At 34.7% G+C, this 21,031-nt stretch overlaps 2 protein-coding genes across 2 annotated transcripts in view; both read left to right on the top strand.

The window, feature by feature from the left end:
- Positions 1–21,031, top strand: part of LOC123711902 (thrombospondin type-1 domain-containing protein 7A-like) — an 80,790-nt gene that overhangs the window by 27,229 nt on the left and 32,530 nt on the right. The window contains exon 2 of the mRNA XM_045664757.1: positions 11,002–11,096. Within this exon, the coding sequence (XP_045520713.1) occupies positions 11,003–11,096 (94 nt within the window). The 5' untranslated portion in view covers position 11,002. The remainder of the gene's footprint in view (positions 1–11,001; positions 11,097–21,031) is intronic.
- On the top strand, positions 5,560–6,598 carry LOC123711903. Its single transcript, XM_045664758.1, has one exon. It carries the CDS (start codon positions 5,604–5,606, stop codon positions 6,564–6,566), a length of 963 nt encoding a protein of 320 aa, XP_045520714.1. The 5' UTR covers positions 5,560–5,603; the 3' UTR covers positions 6,567–6,598.

Here is a 21,031-nt window from a genome sequence, read left to right on the forward strand (position 1 = left end):
TACTCTCTAGAGCCTCGGGCTCTTAAGGGGATTTAACGCCATATATGATCGTTCCATAAACTGAAGACGTCCGTAAACGTTATAAGTATCTAGTAAACATTTTTCTACAAATACTATTATATTATGTACTATGCAAGTAACAATACACCTTTTTACCTATATTCAGTGGCCCTTTAGATAATGAGGCTGTTGGCCCTATTCCCGTTTCTACTCGTTTTGGAAAGACAAATGATCCTTGCTAAATATTTTCTAATCTTTTACAATTCTTATTTAAAATTTCAGATTTTCTATTTCTGTTTGGTAATGCGGTAATTACAAATTATTACGATGCTGCTTTATTTACAACAAAACTCGTATTATTTACAACAAAAAATAGTGGATATATTCTAGGTATCTGTTTCGTGACCATTTATTTTCTAATAGGTACGTAGGTAATCAGCCTTCTGTGTCGTACGATGTTTTCCTTCACGCGACCAATATACAATAAAACTAAGACACTGTTTATCCAGTATGAAGTTACAGCTGTCAATCTACACTCGTGGTTTGATGCTTGGTTGGGTTAATTATTATTTATGGGTTTGCTGTGCGTGAACAGTTGAGAGAAACCTGCATGTAAAGTAAGACTCAGAGTCGAGATTTAACGCTAAGTATAAATGAAACCTGAAGACATAAAAATCATACGGCGTTAGTTAGATTCGGTGGCGGATATTGGAGGCATGTTGAAAATCCAATAAATGGAACTAATGGTTTAAAGCTAAATGTTAACTGACTTTAATCGTTTAAAACAAGGGCTTATAACAAAAAATTAGTGGTAGTAGGGGTTGTCACGCTGGACTGACAAAAAACTGTAACTCATTTATGGGTTCCTTCAACCTTTTCCTGACAGTAACAAATACAACAAACAAGTAATTAGCGAAATCGGTCCAGCCATTCACGCGTGATGGCGTGACCAAGGGAAGCAGGGATTCATTTATACTTATATATAGATTTATAAGTGTATGAAAAAGTAAAACTTTATTACTAGCAAAACTGACGTTTTACAATTTATTGTCTTAAAATGTAAGAAGATTGGTAACATTTGCGCTTCTAATTACTACATTCAATTACATAATTTGTGTAATAAATGAATAATTCTGGTAATAATAAATCAGAGTTCAGAGTTTTCGATTATTCCCTAATTTCCTCTCCTTCTCTATAATTCTCTTTTCAGAATAAAGTCTACTACTCAGCTTGGCCTTTATTAAAAAAACCGACGACGACGAAGGGACTACTCGCTCTGATCCGTCCAACTATCGCCCAATCGCAATAACCTCCTTGTTCTCCAAAATAATGGAAACCATTATTAACGGCCAGCTCTTGAGGTATCTAGAGGGCAGCCAGCTGATTAGCGATTCTCAGTACGGCTTTCGTCGTGGTCGCTCAGCTGGTGACCTCCTTGTATACCTGACACATAGGTGGGCAGAGGCAATTGAGTCCAAGGGGGAGGCGCTGGCGGAAGTTTGGACATAGCGAAAGCCTTCGATCGGGTGTGGCACAGAGCATTGCTCTCGAAGCTTCCAGCCTATGGGCTCCCTGAGAAATTATGCAACTGGATTTCCAGCTTTCTCGCTGATCGGAGCATTAAGGTCGTCATCGAACGAGCATGCTCCGACCTTAAACCCGTCAATGCTGGTGTCCCACAAGGCTGTGTCCTATCCCCGACCCTGTTTATTCTGCATATTAATGATATGTTGCAACTTAGCAACCTTCATTGCTATGCGGACGACAGCACTGGGGATACTTTTTACACAGGCCGGGCAGGTATTTCTCGGGCTGTTGTTGATGAGTGCCGGAACAAACTTGTGTCTGAAGTCGAAACTCTTTTACGTGGAGTCTCGGGCTGGGGTAGACTAAATCTAGTCCAATTTAACCCCAAGAAGACATAAGTCTGCGCGTTTTCCGCTAAAAAAACTCCCTTTGTCGCTACTCCCCTCTTTGAAGGCACTCTCCTTAAAGCCTCAGCTAACATCGGAATATTGGGCGTTGACATATCGAATAACGTCCAGTTTCGCGGTCATTTGGAAGGGAAGGCTAAATTAGCCTCCAAAAAGCTTGGTGTGCTCAGCAAGGCGAGACGGTACTTCACTCCGGGCCACCGCTCTCTATAAAGCGCAAATTCGGCCCCACATGGAATACTGTTCTCACCTCTGGGCGGGAGCTCCCCAGTACCAGCTCCTTCCACTTGACCGTATTCAACGAAGAGCGGTTCGAATCGTCGACGACCAATCACTTTCCGTGCGGCTTGATCCCTTGGCGTTGCGTAGAGATGTTGGGTCCCTCTGCATCTTCTACCGCATTTACCATGGGGAGTGTTCAGAAGAGTTGTTCGGTCTAATACCCGCAGCTGAGTTTCATTATCGGACGTCAAGGCAAAATACGAAATACCATCCGTATCACTTCGACGTCCGTCGTTCCACAACTGAGCGTTTTCTAAGGCAGTTTTTGCCGCGCACCACCACTATGTGGAACCAGCTGCCCACTGAAGTATTTCCGAACCAATTCGACTTAGGGTCCTTCAAGAAAAGAGCATACCAATTCTTGAAAGGCCGGCAACGCACTTGCGAGCCTTCTGGCAATGTGAGTGTCCATGGGCGGCGGTATCGCTTCACATCAGGTGAGCCTCTTGCCCGTTTGCCTGCTATTACATTTAAAAAAAAAAGCTTATATTTGGTCATAAAACCGATAGTAGTAATAGCCAATGACGTTGTTATTAAGTTCCTTAACCCACCGGGACCTTTGATTATGATCAATATAACCGGTATGTTGTTAACGATGCCGTTGTAGACGGTTTTTAATGTTATTATTACTATAAATTGAAGAGCATTATATATACATATGTACCTTAACTAAAGCCAGGTTACATAACTCCAGTCAAAAGAATAAAGCATAAATATTATATATAAACCACAATAATACTCAGTACGAGGCACATTAAACGCTCTAACAGCTCATTAAAATCTTTTTACACAAAAGTTATGCCTGTAACTGTAGCCCGCAGTTAACTTGTATAATAACTACTACAGTTTGTCGAAAACTAATTTCACGCTTCTTGGTAAGAAGTTAAGCGGTGCTGCTACGTTTTGCAACATTTATCAAATTCTGACTTCACACTGGTCGCAAATTGGGCTAGACATCACGTTTTTTATATACCGTTATGAAGTTAACTAGTGAGCACTGTTGGCTTGGTGGATTTAGCGTTCGACTCTCATTCATGAGGTCGTAGGTTCGATCCCCGGTTGTGCACCAATGAACTTTCTGTCTATGTGCTCGTTTAACGCTCAAACGGCGAAGGAAACATGAGGAAACCTGCTTTCTTTAGACCCAAAAATCCGACAACCTGTGTCAGGCATAGAAGGCTGATTACCTACTTGTCTATTAAATTTACAAATGATCATGAAACCGATTGAAATCTGAAGCCTAAAAAGGTTGTGGCGCCGCTGACTTATTTTTATTTCTAAAGTTAGTTAAATATATAACTAATATTTTTCCTAATTTGTACGAGCGAGCAAGAGCTATTTTGCTTAAGGGTTAATTTTTCAAGCTGCGGTCGTGTGTTCGAATCACGGTACAGTTTTTTTCTATGCGCCAGCAAAGGCCTCTTTTAAAGGAATATATCGCATAGAAGGCTTGACCACGAGCTCTATCCTACAACCCTATAGATACAATATTTAAAAAAAAGTTAAATATCTGTATGAAATCACAGTGAACTCAAGATGTGAAACAGAGGAAACGCTACGAAAACTATTAACAATAGAACAAAGTGATATATACATTTTTATTAAAGACATTAATATTTAAAAAAACATCTTTTATACCATATGCAAAACTATATTGCTATGCAGGCGGAACCGGAGACAAAAGACTAGAAGATAATAAATCATAGTTTGCATACTTCGCATATAAAATAAAACACTATATACATGAGGTATATCTTTAGTAGTGTGTGAAATTATATACAAGAACATTGACGGCACTTCGTTTTCACCCCAAACTTTAGACATTATACGTGAGGTTGCGAGTGACCCATTTTACCTTATGGGCGCTTGAATAATCACTATTCCTCTATAGATGGGTATGAATAAGTTTCTTGTGCCTTTGACAACAACTGTGGGCGTGACAATGTATTTTTCTAGGGCGGATGATAAAATCTTGCTTTGAAAGATTCCATTTAGTTGTATTTTTATCCATCTTATATAATATGGTTCTTTATCTTCTTTGAATAAAGAAACTTCAATCAGTTATTAAATGTATTAGATATTTAATAAAGTATTCATTATAATTAATGTTATGAGTTTTAATTTATTTTAAAGTGTATACAATTCTTTCGATGTATTTAAGCAAAACTATAGACCGTAAATTTCTTAAAAATACGTCGATAATTATTCGAATTTAACTCATAAAATAATTACTTTCTATAAAATATTTTGTAGCGATTCACATTTAAACTACAAACTGTTATTTTATATCATATATTATATTTATCTCTCAATGTTTTGCCGTTAATGACTACCAGAAAAATCCCGACGAACTACAGTATAACCTCCACAGATGACTTTTCTACGAATGTACGAATAACGTCCATAAAAGCAAAATGGATGTAGTGTTTCACGTATCCGTAATACTAGGAATACAAAGATTTATTTTATGTGAAATTAAATGTAGTATATTTGAGGTAATTTTCTAGGAGATGTAATCCTAGTCAGTAGTCAGATCAATGCAATTTCAACTGAAACTGTTGTATAAATCTAGCTATAGTGTCACGGTTGCAATGTTAAATTCATTACAAGTTGCACGGGGATGCAAGGAATAATTGCCCCTATTCTTTCCTGCATTGTGCCTGAGATTGGTTTTAATATTACACAAGAAACTCTGGACTTACATTTACTGAATATCCTAGTATTTTAAAACACAATGTTCCATTGTTCTCTTATAAGGTATTACGAGACTGTTGTATATGTATAAATAACTTGAGATGGTACAAATAAATTAAAGATTACACATGAAACGCTATAAACGAAGAGCCATCTACAGATTTGTATTAAACAAAATAAATCAATGGCGCTACAACCTTTTTTAGCTAATGTTAAAAGCGCACATAGAAAGAAAATCCAAAAAAAATCCGGGGATCGAACCTACGACCTCAGGGATGAGAGTCGCTCTCTAAAGCCACTAGGCCAACACTGCAGATTTGTATTAGATGACCGAAAACTTAAGGAAATTCGGAAAAGAATACATTTTGTTTCATACGTACAATCTTTTACCAGATATATTTTATACACATATTATTGCTAGAATACCCAGCTACGAGAGCTCTCTACGTAGTCTATGCTACGAAATGATTGATTTGTACAACTCCACTACACAACTGAAGAAGATATTTTTTTTAATTTGCATTAATACTGGTTTAGTGAACAGCATTATATGTTCGATAACTCTAAACTTAATTCGATTTGAATTTGTATGAAAGACTAATTCATTTATTATTATTGTATTATATCGTCGAAGCGCAGCCGTGCGAGTGACACGCGCATAATCTAACACGATCTTTTTAAGACAATCTAATCATGTCTAAGTGTGACCAATGTAATAAACCTTTTTCTAAATCTTTGCCTGGATGTGAATGTGCCCGATGTGAAAAAATGGTACACCTAAATACCAGATGTAGTGGTCTTACCAACAAACAGATAACCGCATTAAAGGCGGCCCCAAGCTTGGACTGGACCTGTATGGAATGTCAACAAGAATCCCCGAAGCGAAACTCCTCTTTGTATCTAACAGAGGATGCAGAGGAGGATATACCTATGGACACTAAGGGGCTAATACAGAAAATTTCAAAGGAAGTAGAAAAAACTATAAAGAAGGAAATAAACGAATTCAACCAATCTCTGCAATTTCACAGTACGAAGCTGGACGAAGTATTAGGTTGTATTGATGCTTTTAAAAACACCATAAAAGTTTTAGAAAGAAAAAACACGGAACTAATACACAAAAACAACAATCTGGAATTGAGGGTAGGTGCATTGGAGCAGCGTTTCCATGAGATGGAACAGGAGAAACTTTCTAATTTTATAGAAATAGCAAACGTCCCCCCTGCGAGTGAAGAGAATGTGAGAAAATTAGTTGAAAATGTAGCATTAAAACTTAAACAGCCCTTCGACAGTATCCGTAACACAATGCGATACCAAGGTAAAAACGACCAACCGGGCATTATACAAGTAAAACTTAATGATAAAGCAACCCAAGAAAAGTGGATTAAAGCTGCAAAAACCATTAAAACTATGGTGGCCGATGTTTGCCCCTATGAACCCAACAATAACAAAATAGTATTCATCAGGGAAGCAATGACTAAACACAACAAAAGCGTTTTATGGGAAGCCAAACAGGAATTAAAGAATAAACAAGGATATAAATACGTATGGTTTAAAAACGGTATGGTGCGTGCAAGAAAGGATGAAAACACTAAAATACAAAACCTAAGATCAGTGTTGGATATACAAGTGCTAAAAAAAAGACAGAATGCCAATTAACTGACCAATTTAAATGCATATAAATTATTATTATTAAGATGGATAGTTGAAGACTGTATAAACATAAGTGATTTTGTGAGTAAAATTCCCAGTAGACATTTAAATCTATTGTGTGTACACATAAACATAAGGTCATTCATAAAATACTTTGATAGTCTTGAGCAATGTATTTATGCGGCTGGCGCTGTTGACGTTACTGTGCTTACAGAAGTAAACATTTCTGATAAAATCAGTTGTCTGTATAATTTAGATGGATACCATATGTTTTCGGCACTCAGAAACGGTAGGAAAGGTGGAGGTATCGTAGTATATGTAAAAAAGAAACATAAATTTAATATGAAAATTGTAAAAAGCCAACATTTCGAGAATATACTTTTTACCATCACAACTCAGACAAAATACACTGCTCAAATTTGTGCTATTTACCGCCCACCTAGCCTAAGCAAGAACCTGTTTATTGACGAACTTCATAATATTATTAAGAACAACTGTCAGAAAAATATTGATTTGTATCTATTGGGAGACGTTAATATAAATCTATAGCTAGACATTCCTATAAAACATAAATATTGCAACACATTACACAGTTTAGGCCTTATGTGTGGGATCACAACTTACACTAGGGCGGAACTATACAAAGGAACCATTACAAAATCATGCATAGACCACATATACGCTCGATCCCAAACACACGACCTATACACGGCAACGGTTGGCACAAAACTAGCGGACCACCGAGCGATCGTGCTTGCTTGCACTAAAACACAGTCACAGGATTTTCCAACATATAAAACATTAATTGACAATAATAAATTAACGATCCTTCTAGAGCAAATTGATTGGAAGCCGACATTAGAAATGAAGTGTCCTATTGGTATATATAACTTCATACAAAATAACTTAACACAAGCATATAAAAAATCTGAATGTACAGTTAAACTTAAATCTAACTCTCTTCGAAATAGTAACCATTGGACTAATAATAGAATTATTAAAGGATGTCAGTACAGAGATAAACTTTTTACTCAATATATAAAAGATCCAAACAACTTAATACTCAAACAAAAATATAATAAAACCAGAAATTATGTCAATAAATTAATAAATAAAACTAAAAATAAAACAATTAGAATCAATATAGAAGCTAATAAAAATAATCTAAAAAATCTATGGGACATATTAAACCAACTAACAGGAAAAATTAAAACATCCATGGACGTAGCTATACAAAACGCATTTGCAAACCAAAATATTACATGTAAAGATATTGCAAATAATTTTGCAACTTCCTTCCACAATAGTATTAGTAATATAGCAACCAACTGTGTAAATCCACTGTTAGATAAAAGCTCCTACCAGCATACAGAAAATACTAGTATGAGATTTCAGTCAGCAGACCCTAAATCAGTTGCAAAGATAATTAAATCATTAAACGACAGAAAGTCTCCAGGTGCAGATAAAATACGAGCTATGGATATTAAAACATTATGTAATAAAATCAACGTAGTCATAGCTAACCTTATTAATACGAGCATTTATACTGGAAAATATCCTAACTTACTAAAAACAGGCATAGTTCGACCAATATACAAAAATGGTAGCAAAAAAATCTATAATAATTATCGTCCAATAACTATATTGCCAACAATTAACAAAATAATAGAAAAATACATATGTGGACAAATTCAAAATTATTATAAAAAACACAATATTCTTTCTAACAAACAATATGGATTCCAACCAAATAAAAATACCACACAATTGCTATCCGCATTCACAGACCACATTTATAAACATTTAAATAAAAAAGATCATGTTCTAGTAGTGTTTATTGACTACAGTAAGGCATTCGACACATTAAAGCACAGCGTAATCCTGCAGAACTTAAATGACTGCGGAGTACGAGGAAACCTACTCAAGTGGTGTGAAAACTATCTGCAAGACAGAACTTATCGTGTTAAAGTGTGCAACGAAGAAAGTTTTCCAATATCTATTACAGAAGGTACGGCTCAGGGCTCAGTCATTGGGCCTTTACACTACCTTACCTATGTTAACACATTACCTAACATAATAAAGTATTGTCAGATATTCCAATTTGCAGATGATACATGCCTAGTAGCTGCAGGGCCTAACATCCAAGAAACAGAAACAAAGCTACAATCTGATTTCGATACATTGGCTAAATGGTCCCACGACGTAGGACTTGTACTAAATCCTAACAAAACAAAGTTCATGCATATCCGATCCAGTCACAATCTAAATTCACGTACACCCATCTTAATCTTACACAACCACACATGTGCACATTCTTATAACTCGTATCCCAATAGCTGCAACTGCAACGCCTTAGAATTAGTTCATAACCATAAGTACCTGGGGCTTACAATAGATGACCGAATGTCCTGGAAAATGCACATTAATTCTGTCTGTGATAGGCTAAGAGCGATACTTGCCAAATTCACTTTAATAAAAAATAAAATACCACTTAAAACTCTGCTACTATTATACAAAGCACTAGCCGAATCCATTATAACATATGGACTTACAAGCTATGGGAGAACATGCAAAACTTATCTAAATCAAATATTTGCAATACAAATACGTATTTTAAAAACAATTGCTCCCTTAAAATTAAAATCACAATATAAAGCGGACTACAGAAAGCTATTTGCATTTTTCAAAATTATACCTATACACGAGAAAGTACAACTAGGATTATTAAATGAAAACTACTTTACAGAAAATTACCTCAAAACAATTAAAACTCACTATCACTACTCAACACGTAGAAAATTAAAAAACGAATTTCTATTACCCAAATACAATAATTTATATGGGAAAAAAACATTAGATTACATTATTCCAAATTTAATAAACTCGATACCAGCTACACTTCTTACGAATATAACAAGAAACAATATTAAATTTAAATTAAAAAAATACTACATAAGTCAAACAATTATAAATTATGCATAACATAAATTATGCCATATACGTCATTAAAATATATATATATATATATATATATATATTCGAATATAGGAACTCATCCTGTATGTGAATGAGAATTCTCGACAAGAACAGGTTTCTTGCATCGGCTATCTATGCGCGTCAGTGTTTAGATGTGTTTATGACGTTTTACGTGCAATTTTAAATCGTTTGAATGGTTTGATTGTTATAAATTTACAGTTTATATGTCACTGGCCTTAGTATATATATATGTGTGTTAATGATTTAATTATGTTCGACGTCCTGGTGGATAGAAAAACTGTGCACAGTTTGTGTTTCCACCACATCAACTACCTTTATATTAAGAACACTTATACAACAATAAATAAATAAATCTATATGCTTTCCTTTTTGAGTGACAGGTACGGAAATAAAATTCAAAGTTGCATTTTTTTTAATATTAATATAAATCAAAAGTTTGTTTTTGGAAAATCAATTTTTTTATAAACATATTCGATAAAGACTGTGTTTCACATGTCTCCTACTACTTAGATTTAGACTCTTTTTTGTTCAATTAGTTGTGTCAAATGAGAAAATCGTAACTCCATACATCGCTTTTCTACATTCAAAAAAAATATTTCACTTTGAGTAATAGCAATATTTATTAATATACGCTGAAATATTAATATACTCTCGCAAAATTTATTCTCCATAACATTTCAATAAGCGGCTTAAAAGTTTCCATAATCCACATTCTCTTTGTCCGTTAATAGTGCAGTCTGTACGCCCACCTATATTTGTGTTTGGCAAATTTATTGGAGCACCCGCCTCGATACTTTCATATTACAAATACAACCTACGTTATAACTTTTCATATACCAGCGTTCAATAACACACTCCAACAAACTCACGGCCATAAAGCTACGTATCTGGCCAATATGCTATATAGCAGTGATAGCCATATACCTATATGAGTATTCCTACAGTAGTTATGTGTGTGGATTCCAAGTCAGGTCATGACTCCAAGCAACTATACACGTTAAGCCTTTTTATTTCTGCATTTTCGGTAAAGCATCGTAAGCAAAGCAGCATGTTCTACTAAATCAAAGTCGCGTTTCATCCGCCAACACGCTCTTTGCCGTATGATGGACTTACACAATTTATTCCAGGACTAGATTCTAGGAATGGAATCATTGTAAAAATTAAAATTCAAAATCATTTATTCATTTAGGTAACACAATGTCAATAATGAAATACATATTTCCTAAATGCTTCTAATTTTACAATCACTGCCAGTTCTCAAACCAAGGGCGTAGAACGGATGAGAAGAAGTGGTTTTTAAACTGTTGATAACTGATTGTTGATCTAGATATATTAAAGTTAAGAACTTGATAATATATACAACATAGCTTTCTACAGACTATTTTGGTTCATAATTCTTTAGATACTGAATATTTGTGAAACATTTTGACATAATTGTTGGCAGAATGGCGGTCCAGATATGGGTGATACTTGTTGCTATAGCAACGGTGGTTGCCGACGAAGCCTCCGACCCTAAAGGACTTCTCGAAACATCCTCTGGTAAGTGGTGTGGTTAACTATAAAACTATTGCTTATTGATTAGTTCTGTCAAAGCGAGACAAAGCTTCGCTCTTCTTTGATAACGACTTTAAACAAAACATACGGTTGATTTAGCTCGTCGTTTTCTTCTAAACTTAGTATTTATATGTCCTAAATAAACTATATAAAAGCCAGATACTCTTTTATACGTTTAATGATGAAAATATATACTTGTATATCCTGCATTAGAGTGTAAAACTTGTCATTATAATACAACTTACTGAAAACGAATATAAAATCGAATTTATTTCATTATTTACATCACTAAAAGACAATATTCATGTGCCAAAACTAAAACTAAAATTATACTCATAGCACATAAAATTATTTTCGTGTTACACAAAATAATCTTGCAAATAAAATCACGCGGCGCGAGTGAGGGGATGTGATAAGACTTGGCACGAACCTCGTTACTTTTATTTTCTCGAAAATGCTCTTAATATTAAGTGTACGGTACAGAATTTATTTAATAGACTCTGCGATGGATTAGAATGAAAAGTCTTTTGTCTTCAAGGTATTCAACGAGAAACGTGAATGCGTAGACTTTAATGAAAAATTCAGCTTTATCAGCGTCACATTATTTATTAATTTACATTTACATGGGTTTAATGATTGTAGAATTTTTGTTTATGTAATAGGAGGCTAACGGGTAGGAGGCTCATCGGATGTTAAGTGCCGCCCATGGACACTCACATTACCAGAAGGCTCGCAAGTTGCTGCTTTAAGAATTCGTACGCTCTTTTCGTGAAGGACCCTAAGTCGAATATCGTTTCGCTCAGTTGTGGGACGACGGACTTTGAGGTGATATGGATGGTATTTTGTATTCTGCCTTAACGTCTGGTAATGAAACTTAGCTGCAGGTATTAGTCCGAACAACTCCTCTGTTCACTCTCCATGGTAAATACGGTAGAAGATGCTGATGCCCACATCTCCACGCAACGCCAAGGTATCAAGCCGCACGTAAAGTGACTGATCGTAGAATATAGTTAATTTTTAATTAAATTAAGCGAATTTTATTGTAATTTTTTAATGATTTGGCAGATGTTTTGAAACTGCGTTGGTTCAAAATATGGCCGGTGTTCCAATAATTTTTTTTAAATTGTAATAGTGTCCATTTTGACTAGATAATGCGAAATATATTATGATTAATATTGTAGTATTTACCAATATCTTAATAACGTTCCGTAGTATGTAGTATATGTACGCGCTTACAGCTCGAAATCGGTGTAATATAATATCTCGATGACAAACAGGAAAGGGGGTGTTACTCAAGAGGAATTCATTAAAGGGTCCCACCCTCGCGGTGTGAGGTTCACAATCGCCTTTGATGTACACGCTTCATAACGCTAATATGATTTCCTTCTGATTAGGTTATTTTCTTGTGGAAACTAGAAACAGTTTGTGTATCGAATAATATTCTCTATACAAATTCATCGAGGATCTTTTAGAATCTTTTTGTTTATTCTTCTATTTTAATTCCTTTTTCTTGCCATCTCTTTTAACACTCACACACAACACAAAATGTAGACTTAATAATTTTTAATTTAATCGTTCATAAGTACATACCTAAAAGCATTAGTGAATCAGAGCACTATTTCTTCGTATTCCAATGGAGTCTATAGGGAAACGCACCGTAAGAAATCGGTATGCATTTGACCAAAAAATCGATGAAGGCTTAGAAGGCAGAGCGAGCTTGTCTTTAAAGAATACAAAAACAGGTTCAGAACAAAGTAGGCCCTGGGAACCTGCAGTAAGACAGCTGATCATATGAACAATAAATTTATTTAATGAAATTTACGATACTCAAGTTAATATTATCACCTAAAGAACTTAACACCTAAAAGGAAAATGATTTAATTTTATTATCAATAATGGCTGTAATTCTCGTGCTAGTAATTTACTAAAAGTTATTTCGTCACATCGTATCGTGCGTGTAATTCATTTTTGACCATACAATCGATAGCCAGAAATTATTTACAGACATATGTAGTGACTGGATCGTACTATTACACATTACATAAACCATACCAATATTGATGATCTAGCCTCAACAGTTCATACATCGTGATACAATGAAAAAAGGTTCTTTTAAATTAAAGCGAAATAAGTTGTACAATGTTTTGTTACATCTGTGGCATTTCGCCACCGCGTTAACAATTATTACAGAAAAATGTGAGTGATGTCTGTTGAGACCACTTCTTTATAACCACTATATCAAACAAGGTCATATAGACATATATAAGGGTCCTATAAGATTCCCGATTGTCGGATACAATCAAGTCTCAAGATCGCTACGTGCCTTCCGAAGTACAAAAAGGACTTGATATTTTAATAACAGGTACAGTCTGCAAAGTATTACTTAAGATACTACACTCACTGAATAGATAAATCAGGATTTAAGCGAAGTTTATATGTATAATAAAATGCTGTATCAAAGTAGTAGACAAACAAATTCCAAAGGGTAAAGAAAATGGGAAGGTTTATTTATCTATTTTGTGGTTATACTCTCGTGCAAAATTATAATTTAATCATATGTGGAAACATCGGTAAATAGAGTTTTTTCTGTTAATTACATACATTGATACAAATACAGTAACGGCAACAACCATATACACTAATAAACATACGTTTGTAAAACTGAAAAATGGCAGACGCAAGTCTTAATTTAAGAATCTGCGCCAATGGTTAGATCAAAGCACCAAGTCATTGTTCAGAAATGCGGCATCTAAAATTAAATAAGCCAAAACGATTGCAAACCTTCGAAAGGACGGCACTATTTATTTATTTACCTAAATAATACAATTTAATGTGACAAGCACTTATACGCAAACATAAGAAACACGAGGAGAAAACAATAATCATAAATTAAAAACTAAGGGAAAATTGATTCCAAAGCGTGAGGGGTGTTAGCTACAATGGATATCCAGAATCTTGTTTATAAGAAATCAGAGTGCTCAATATCTATCCCCTCTATATGCTCAATATACATCGGTGAGTTTTGGCCAAAACGCGATCATCTGGAAGGAGGGACAAATGCACTAATTTTTTTTAGTTAAAACGGTGGTGCAATCAACGATCTTTAATTATATTAAACACGATATACCAATTAATTATCTACGATTCTCCAATGACAACATCTTGAAGAAGGAACATGTAAACATTAAAGAAAATTACTTGTATACAAATAAAAACTAATCCACTCAAATAGACACAAAGTGCGCAAAAAGAATGTTAGTAATCGCCTAATTATCTATTTAAATAATGTCAAATCTACCGCAAATAATTGTGTCTAAGACCCAGAGCCACTTAATACAACGTAAGCGTATTAAATAAACCAAGTAAATTAACAAAGGAGATCATTAAATAGCTAACTTTTAGTAAACGTAAAGGCTAGAATAAATTAGGGACATTTATATGCAAAGGGAACGCTCATTTATTATTCTAGTCACATTTCTGTAGCATTCATTTCTTGACACTTTTACTGATATGCGTGCTTTATTAACTTAGTATTCTAATTATTTAACAAGCTGCGACTACGGAACGTCTTGGTTTAGTCATAGATCCGATTCCCGGAGAGGTAATAATTAAATTGTCTAGAATGAAAGTGTTATCATATAAGAAGAAGGAAATTTATAAATAAATGGTAATTTAATTTAAAAACTACAATTTCCTAAAAGGCCGGCAACGCACTCGGGTGTCATCTGGAATCAACTCTGTCTATATCCCTTAACGTCAGGTAAGCGTCCTGTCTGTCCGTATCCCTGTTCTATAAATAACCGACACCTTTCGCGTTGTTTTCGATAATAATTCTCTCAATATCCGTAAGCTGATGTCGCAACCTAGTATTCGAGGTATACAGAATCCATTGGAAGTTAAAAGAACCGGCTCTGTAATCAGCTTACTACTATCGGCTTATTGGAAAAGGTCTGTAAGAAGGTTAAAATATAACTGCTTGTATTTATACCACATCACTTTGATATTTCGAACATTTCCATGACATTTTTATTCACGGAAACATTATTTTAACTGTTAAGATATGATAATTTTGATATGAAAATTTGAGAGAAACGTGTTATAGCATTGGGCCTTGGCTTCTAGCAAATTCTTTATAGAAGTAAGCTATATTGCAGAATCTAATTCTAATAAATTTGCGATATTTGTTTTACAGTAAGTGTTGTTTGCCAATTTGTATGATTTCCTATTTGTCAGTGAATGAATGTCTTACGTTAAAGTAACCAGAAATATTCTATTTGTACTTGAGATTTATGGTACGTTTATGAGTATGGGGTTACAGTAATCAGTCTCAACCGTCGTTTCAGTAAATAAAGAATATAGTTAAAGCAATTAAGGCGGGATAAAATCTCTTCAATAATGATACTGAACACTTAAATTCAGCCTTGATGGCTAGAATTGTTTCACAGACCGCTCGCAAGACGTGTTCTTTTGCGAACTGAATCCCCTGAAAGGTACAACCTCCAACTGCGTAAAAAAAGAACCCCACCCTCAAAGGCCGGCAACGCACAAACTAAAATGGGTGTCCATGGGCTGCAATAACTGCCCTGTGTTATAAAAAACAAATGAAAACAATTATGTATCAAACAATGAAGGACTGGCTTAACTTTTTATCCAATATCAAGATGTGAAAAAATATGTAATAATAAGAATGCTTTTTTATAAGAAAAGAAACAAAGATGAGTTCAGCCTTTTTGTCCCATCCGAACATTTATTATGTAGACAGGGTTCGACGGTTCCCTGAGCTAAAGCCAATCTTTTAAATACAAAAATAGCCATTTTGATCATGCAAATCTGAACTGCCAGACTCAATTAACAAACACTGGCTCTAAAGCACAATTGCTGTGCGACTTTTACAGTTTATTCTAACTAGAACAAAATGCAAGTTAAATGTGAACAAATTTTGGTTGAAAACGTGCCAAATAGATTGTATTTTTTAGCAGGATTTGCGGTTAAAAGTTGTCCGTTTTAGGCCTCACAGGAAACCGAGGAAATGAACTGCCTGTGGGAAATGAGGAAACGCCAACTGCCTGTCCACAAATCACTCCGATTGCGAAGAATTTTTGGTGTATTAATGTAACCAATATTATCATCACATCAATCGATGTCCCGTTAAGAAAGCACCACAACAATGGTGGTGATAATCATTTTACTTATAAAGATTTAAATGATAAATGGTCAATGATCTTGAAATGAGGAACAAAAAAAATGGCGCTACAACCTTTTAGTCCTGGGCATCAGATTTCTGTTTCTTTTTCGTGATACTTTTTTTCTAATATGCAATTAGGTGATCTGTCTTCTTTTCTTGAAAAACGTTGTCGATTTTTTGGTTTAATGTTTCCTCACCATATTTGTCATCACGGTTCAAGCGATCTTTATATGCACATAGACAAAAAGTCCATAGATGAACCGCCGGGGGTCGAACCTTATGCATGAAAGTTGCACGGTGAAGCTACTAGGCCAACACTGCTCATCTCATAATCAACACCTGTATTGTCATATAGATTTAAAACATGATACAAAACGCTAAACTGTTTCCAATTAAACAAATTATAGAATACACAGAGTGCCGTCCTCGTTTACGAAACACGGAAAATTGATTCCATTAGCGTGCATTAGGGGTGCTTCTAACAGCCTGGTAATGATACACAGGGTAATTTATGCAAGGAAAATTGGCCTCTACGTAGCCAGCATATGTGCTAAATTATAATGAAGACGATTGTCACATGTGTAACAACTTTGCAGGGGAAATGTTAGAGTGTACTCTCGCAACGATGGCCTTCAGTACGTACTTTAAGTGGTTTCATAATATCTGTTGGTATAAATATTTTCTTAGTACTGTAGTGTTTTTGATTAAACAAAATCGTTCTTATTTTGATCACTATGTCTATTACTACAATTCTCGTAATCCAATAACTTTTTGAGTCATAAAATATTTTTTAAAGCTAAAATTTCAGACATTTTTACACTTTTATTAACACATTTATATTTCTAAAATGTCATTTCTTTTAGATGTGTGCCCTTTTGTGGCCACCCCAAAGTCCTGCTATTTCTGTGTGGTCTATGCCACTCCCTGCCATGTAAAAATGGGAGGTTTCTTATACTAATCCCCTGTTATTCGAGTTGATATAAAAATAAAAAAAGGTCTCAGATTTCTGTATCTGTTTCATGATCATTTGTCAATTTAATAGGCAAGTAGGTAATGATCCTCCTGACCCACGTAGTCGACTTTTTGGGTCTCAGGCTGGTTTCCTCGCGATCTTTTCCTTCACCGTACGAGCGAGTGTTTAATGCGCATAAAGATATTCCATAGGTGCACTGCCGGGGATCGAACCTACAACCTCAGGGATGATGGTCGCACGCTGAAGCCACTTTCAGTAGATAGGGTAGTTCTAATAATATATTTATTATTATATCAGCACAGAAAATTTCTACTACGCACAGACGATGTAAAGAATGTTAGTTATATTATAAAGTTTGCATTGCTCATACTTAGCCTACATGTGAAAAAAAACTTGTTCTAAATATTTTAATCGCCACGAGAGCAAGAAAATCCAATCACCGACAAAGTTCTTCCTTCCCGTTCTTTATACCCATTCTCGGTCGGATGGTACGTGACTGAGGTATTTAAGCCGCCTCGTTGTGCTACACGGTTGGTAATTGTAATGGTCACTGCATTTTGAAGAGCCTCCTCCCTGACTCAAATACCACTTATCTATATATGGTTCAGCGATCACTTTTGTTTAAATAAAAATCAACATTATTAGTTTATCCATCAATAAATGTCGTCGTTAGCAAACAAATTCCATCCAAATATTACATTTGCACAAAGTTGGAATTTAAAATTTTCTGGAATGGCGTTTTGTGTGTGTGTGTTAATTTGTTTTGTTATCTTAGAAGTGCTATGAATATGAGTGTAATGGTGAATGTGGTAAATGATAGAACAGATTTTTTTTACTTATTTAACTTTACTGACGTTGTGGTTTATGACATTTTCATTTGAATAATTTTAATGCGGGGGAGGGTAAAACTTGCTGAGTTTCTGAGTTTGAGTCCGTTCTTCTCAGAACAATGCCTCTTGGAAGTTTTGCGAACGGATGGTGTAGTCTAGCTTTTTCGCAAATTGTGTAAACGTTTTTGACATTTATAAGCATGCGCATCTAAACTGAATAAACATCTCATGGGACTCACTATAAAGTCAACACTTTATAGTGTTTTATATTAATATCGGCTTAGGCAGTTTCATTCTCAATTCTCTTACTGTACCACACTTAATACTAAAGTTATACATAGAAAGCTGGCAACAATACGTTTGACCTATTACATCTAATTCAAAGTCAGCTTATACCAGTTCATCATTTTAATATTTAGTAATGAGTCGTGTCTTTGTATTGCGGTGTCTGTCGTCGGCAACAGCCCCTTGGGTTATTGAAATTTTCAGACTCTGAATACTCTGTTTTGTCTAGACGAGCTTAATGCTACGTTACACACTAAGGTGTTACTCTGATAACAGACATTAGTACAATAAACATAATATTATAATCCTATTCAAATTTAAAATAAATTTAAGTGTACCCTACACTAAGCTGGATAGTAAACTCAAACTCGAAATAAATTTATTCATGTAGGTAACCAAGTACATGAACGTCAACAGAAAAGATGCTGGCAAGAAACTCTCCGCCACTCTTTTAATAGCTAAGTTTTGAGTAATACAAATTGTTTGAATTCAGTTCAAACAATTTTTATTACTCAAAACTTCATCAAATCAATCCCAAGGAATAAGATCATTTAAATAATCGTCAAATTTATAAAAAGCGTTATTGATTAATTTAAGTTTTGAATTCATCCAGTGATAATTCTCTAAATTCGCTTGGGAGTTTCTTGTAACCGAATACAATTTCCATATAAGGAGTGGTTTATCTTCTAGAGCCTGGTTGATCATCCTCTTAGATTTGTTCTGTTTCGAGTATTATACTGGGGAGTAGGGTTTTTTTATGAAAATAACTACACAATTATACAGAAGGAGAGGGAAATAAGGAACAATAAAATACTCTAAACTCTGATTTATTACCAGATTATTCATTCACTGTGCTAGTTTCTAACCTAACATTAATTAAGTTACATATATTTATCTAAGTTAATAATTAGAAGAGCAAATGTTAACAAACATCTTACACTTGAAGACAATAAGTAAAACGTCTGTTGACTGAGCCCTTTTGTAGGTAAGTTTATAGGTACTGTGTCACTTAGATTTTAGAAACCATAAGTAAGTCAACCTACAGATTTTTGTTGATCCAGCGTTGCAGTCCCACTACCCATAATTTTATTTCATAAGCCATTGTTTAAAAACGATTAAAGTCGGTTGACACCTAGCTTCAAACCAAGTATTTCATTTATTTGCACAGCCGTCACTGAACTTAACTGTCTAATTGATAAAAACTAAAGTAGACATATATGTATAAAACAAAAATGTTCCCACTTTTTACAAGACACTAAAACAGTAAGCTAGCCGAGCTCTTTCTTTCCGAGAGATTTTTCTTTTATTCAGTCGTATAAGATTACAAAAAAAATCTACTTTATAATCGTATTAAGTTGTAAATGTCTTTTTTGTAAGAAAATGCTCTGATAATGTCCCCTACACGAAGACTTATAAGGGTCCTGAAAGCGCAGATTAAAAATGTCATAAAGCGAGTTTTCATTTTACGAGAAAAGCAATATCCAGCAATCTCTCTTACAATCTAATTTATGGAGGCGACATATAATCATACTGTTATTCAACATTTGAAGCATATTTAAAAGTATTTAATTTCTGATGTTATACATGCCTACCCGCTGCACAGTGTAAAATGACGTCTTAGTCAAAAAGTGATGGCCGATAGAATTAATACTTACGGGGCCCGATGCAAAATAGTTCGTCTAGTGTGAAATTTTCTTTGTGAGATTTTTTCTTACTTCATTATTTGTATATCTATATAAAATATTAAGCTGTTCAACTATTACATGTCGCGTTTCTTATGCCATTTTTATATTATGAAACAATAAACTATTTTAGCTCGTATACCTTAACACAAAAAACAAACAAATCAATCTTTTAAGTTCTGGAACTCAGATTTCTGTATCTGTTTCATAATAATTTGCTAATCTAATAGGCAAGTAGGTGATCAGCTTTCTGTGCCTGACACACGTCGTCGACTTTTTAGGTCTAAGGCAAGCCGGTTTCCTCACGATGTTTTCCTTCACCGTTCGAGCGAATGTTAAATGCACACATAGAAAGAAAATCCATTGGTGCACAGCCGGGGATCGAACCTACGACCTTAGGGATGAGAGTCGCACGCTGTAGCCACTAGGCTAACACTGCTCTTACATATTGTTTACGATTTTAAATATTAACTAAAATATATGTAACTTTATTAATGCTAGGTTATGACTCTCGTTAAAACTAATAACTAAATTCAAATAGTATCCCTTTTGCCAATTCTCTGAACGTTGAGTTGCTTTTATTTAGGTCATTGATAGTTCTCACTGAGTTAATAGCTTTCTAGTTCCCTATTGACCGACCCTTGTTAATAAAATGGCGCAATATGACATTGTTTTAAAGATTGTCATTTAAGCAGCACATATTTATTTGTAATAAACATACAAAAGTGGTTGTGTGGGTGTGGGGTGTGGGTTTGACAATGTATAAGCAATGGTGTATGTCGCTAAATACTCCATGCACACGCACAACGATCCATCTTTCATTTATTAAATCACAGACTAAACGCGCCAACGTTATTATCATCAAGCAATCATAAATAGTATAGTATGTCAATCTCTATAATGGAAGACTTTTTTTCATCTCTGCCTCATCCCCCATTGAAACGTAACAGGATCTGACAAACAAA

Source organism: Pieris brassicae, chromosome 7 (genome assembly GCF_905147105.1).
Source record: "Pieris brassicae chromosome 7, ilPieBrab1.1, whole genome shotgun sequence".
Taxonomy (NCBI): Eukaryota; Metazoa; Arthropoda; class Insecta; order Lepidoptera; family Pieridae; genus Pieris; species Pieris brassicae.

Bases quoted from the DNA above. Each gene is read 5' to 3' on its own strand.
- LOC123711903 (XM_045664758.1), top strand. From the start codon at position 5,604: ATGTCTAAGTGTGACCAATGTAATAAACCTTTTTCTAAATCTTTGCCT.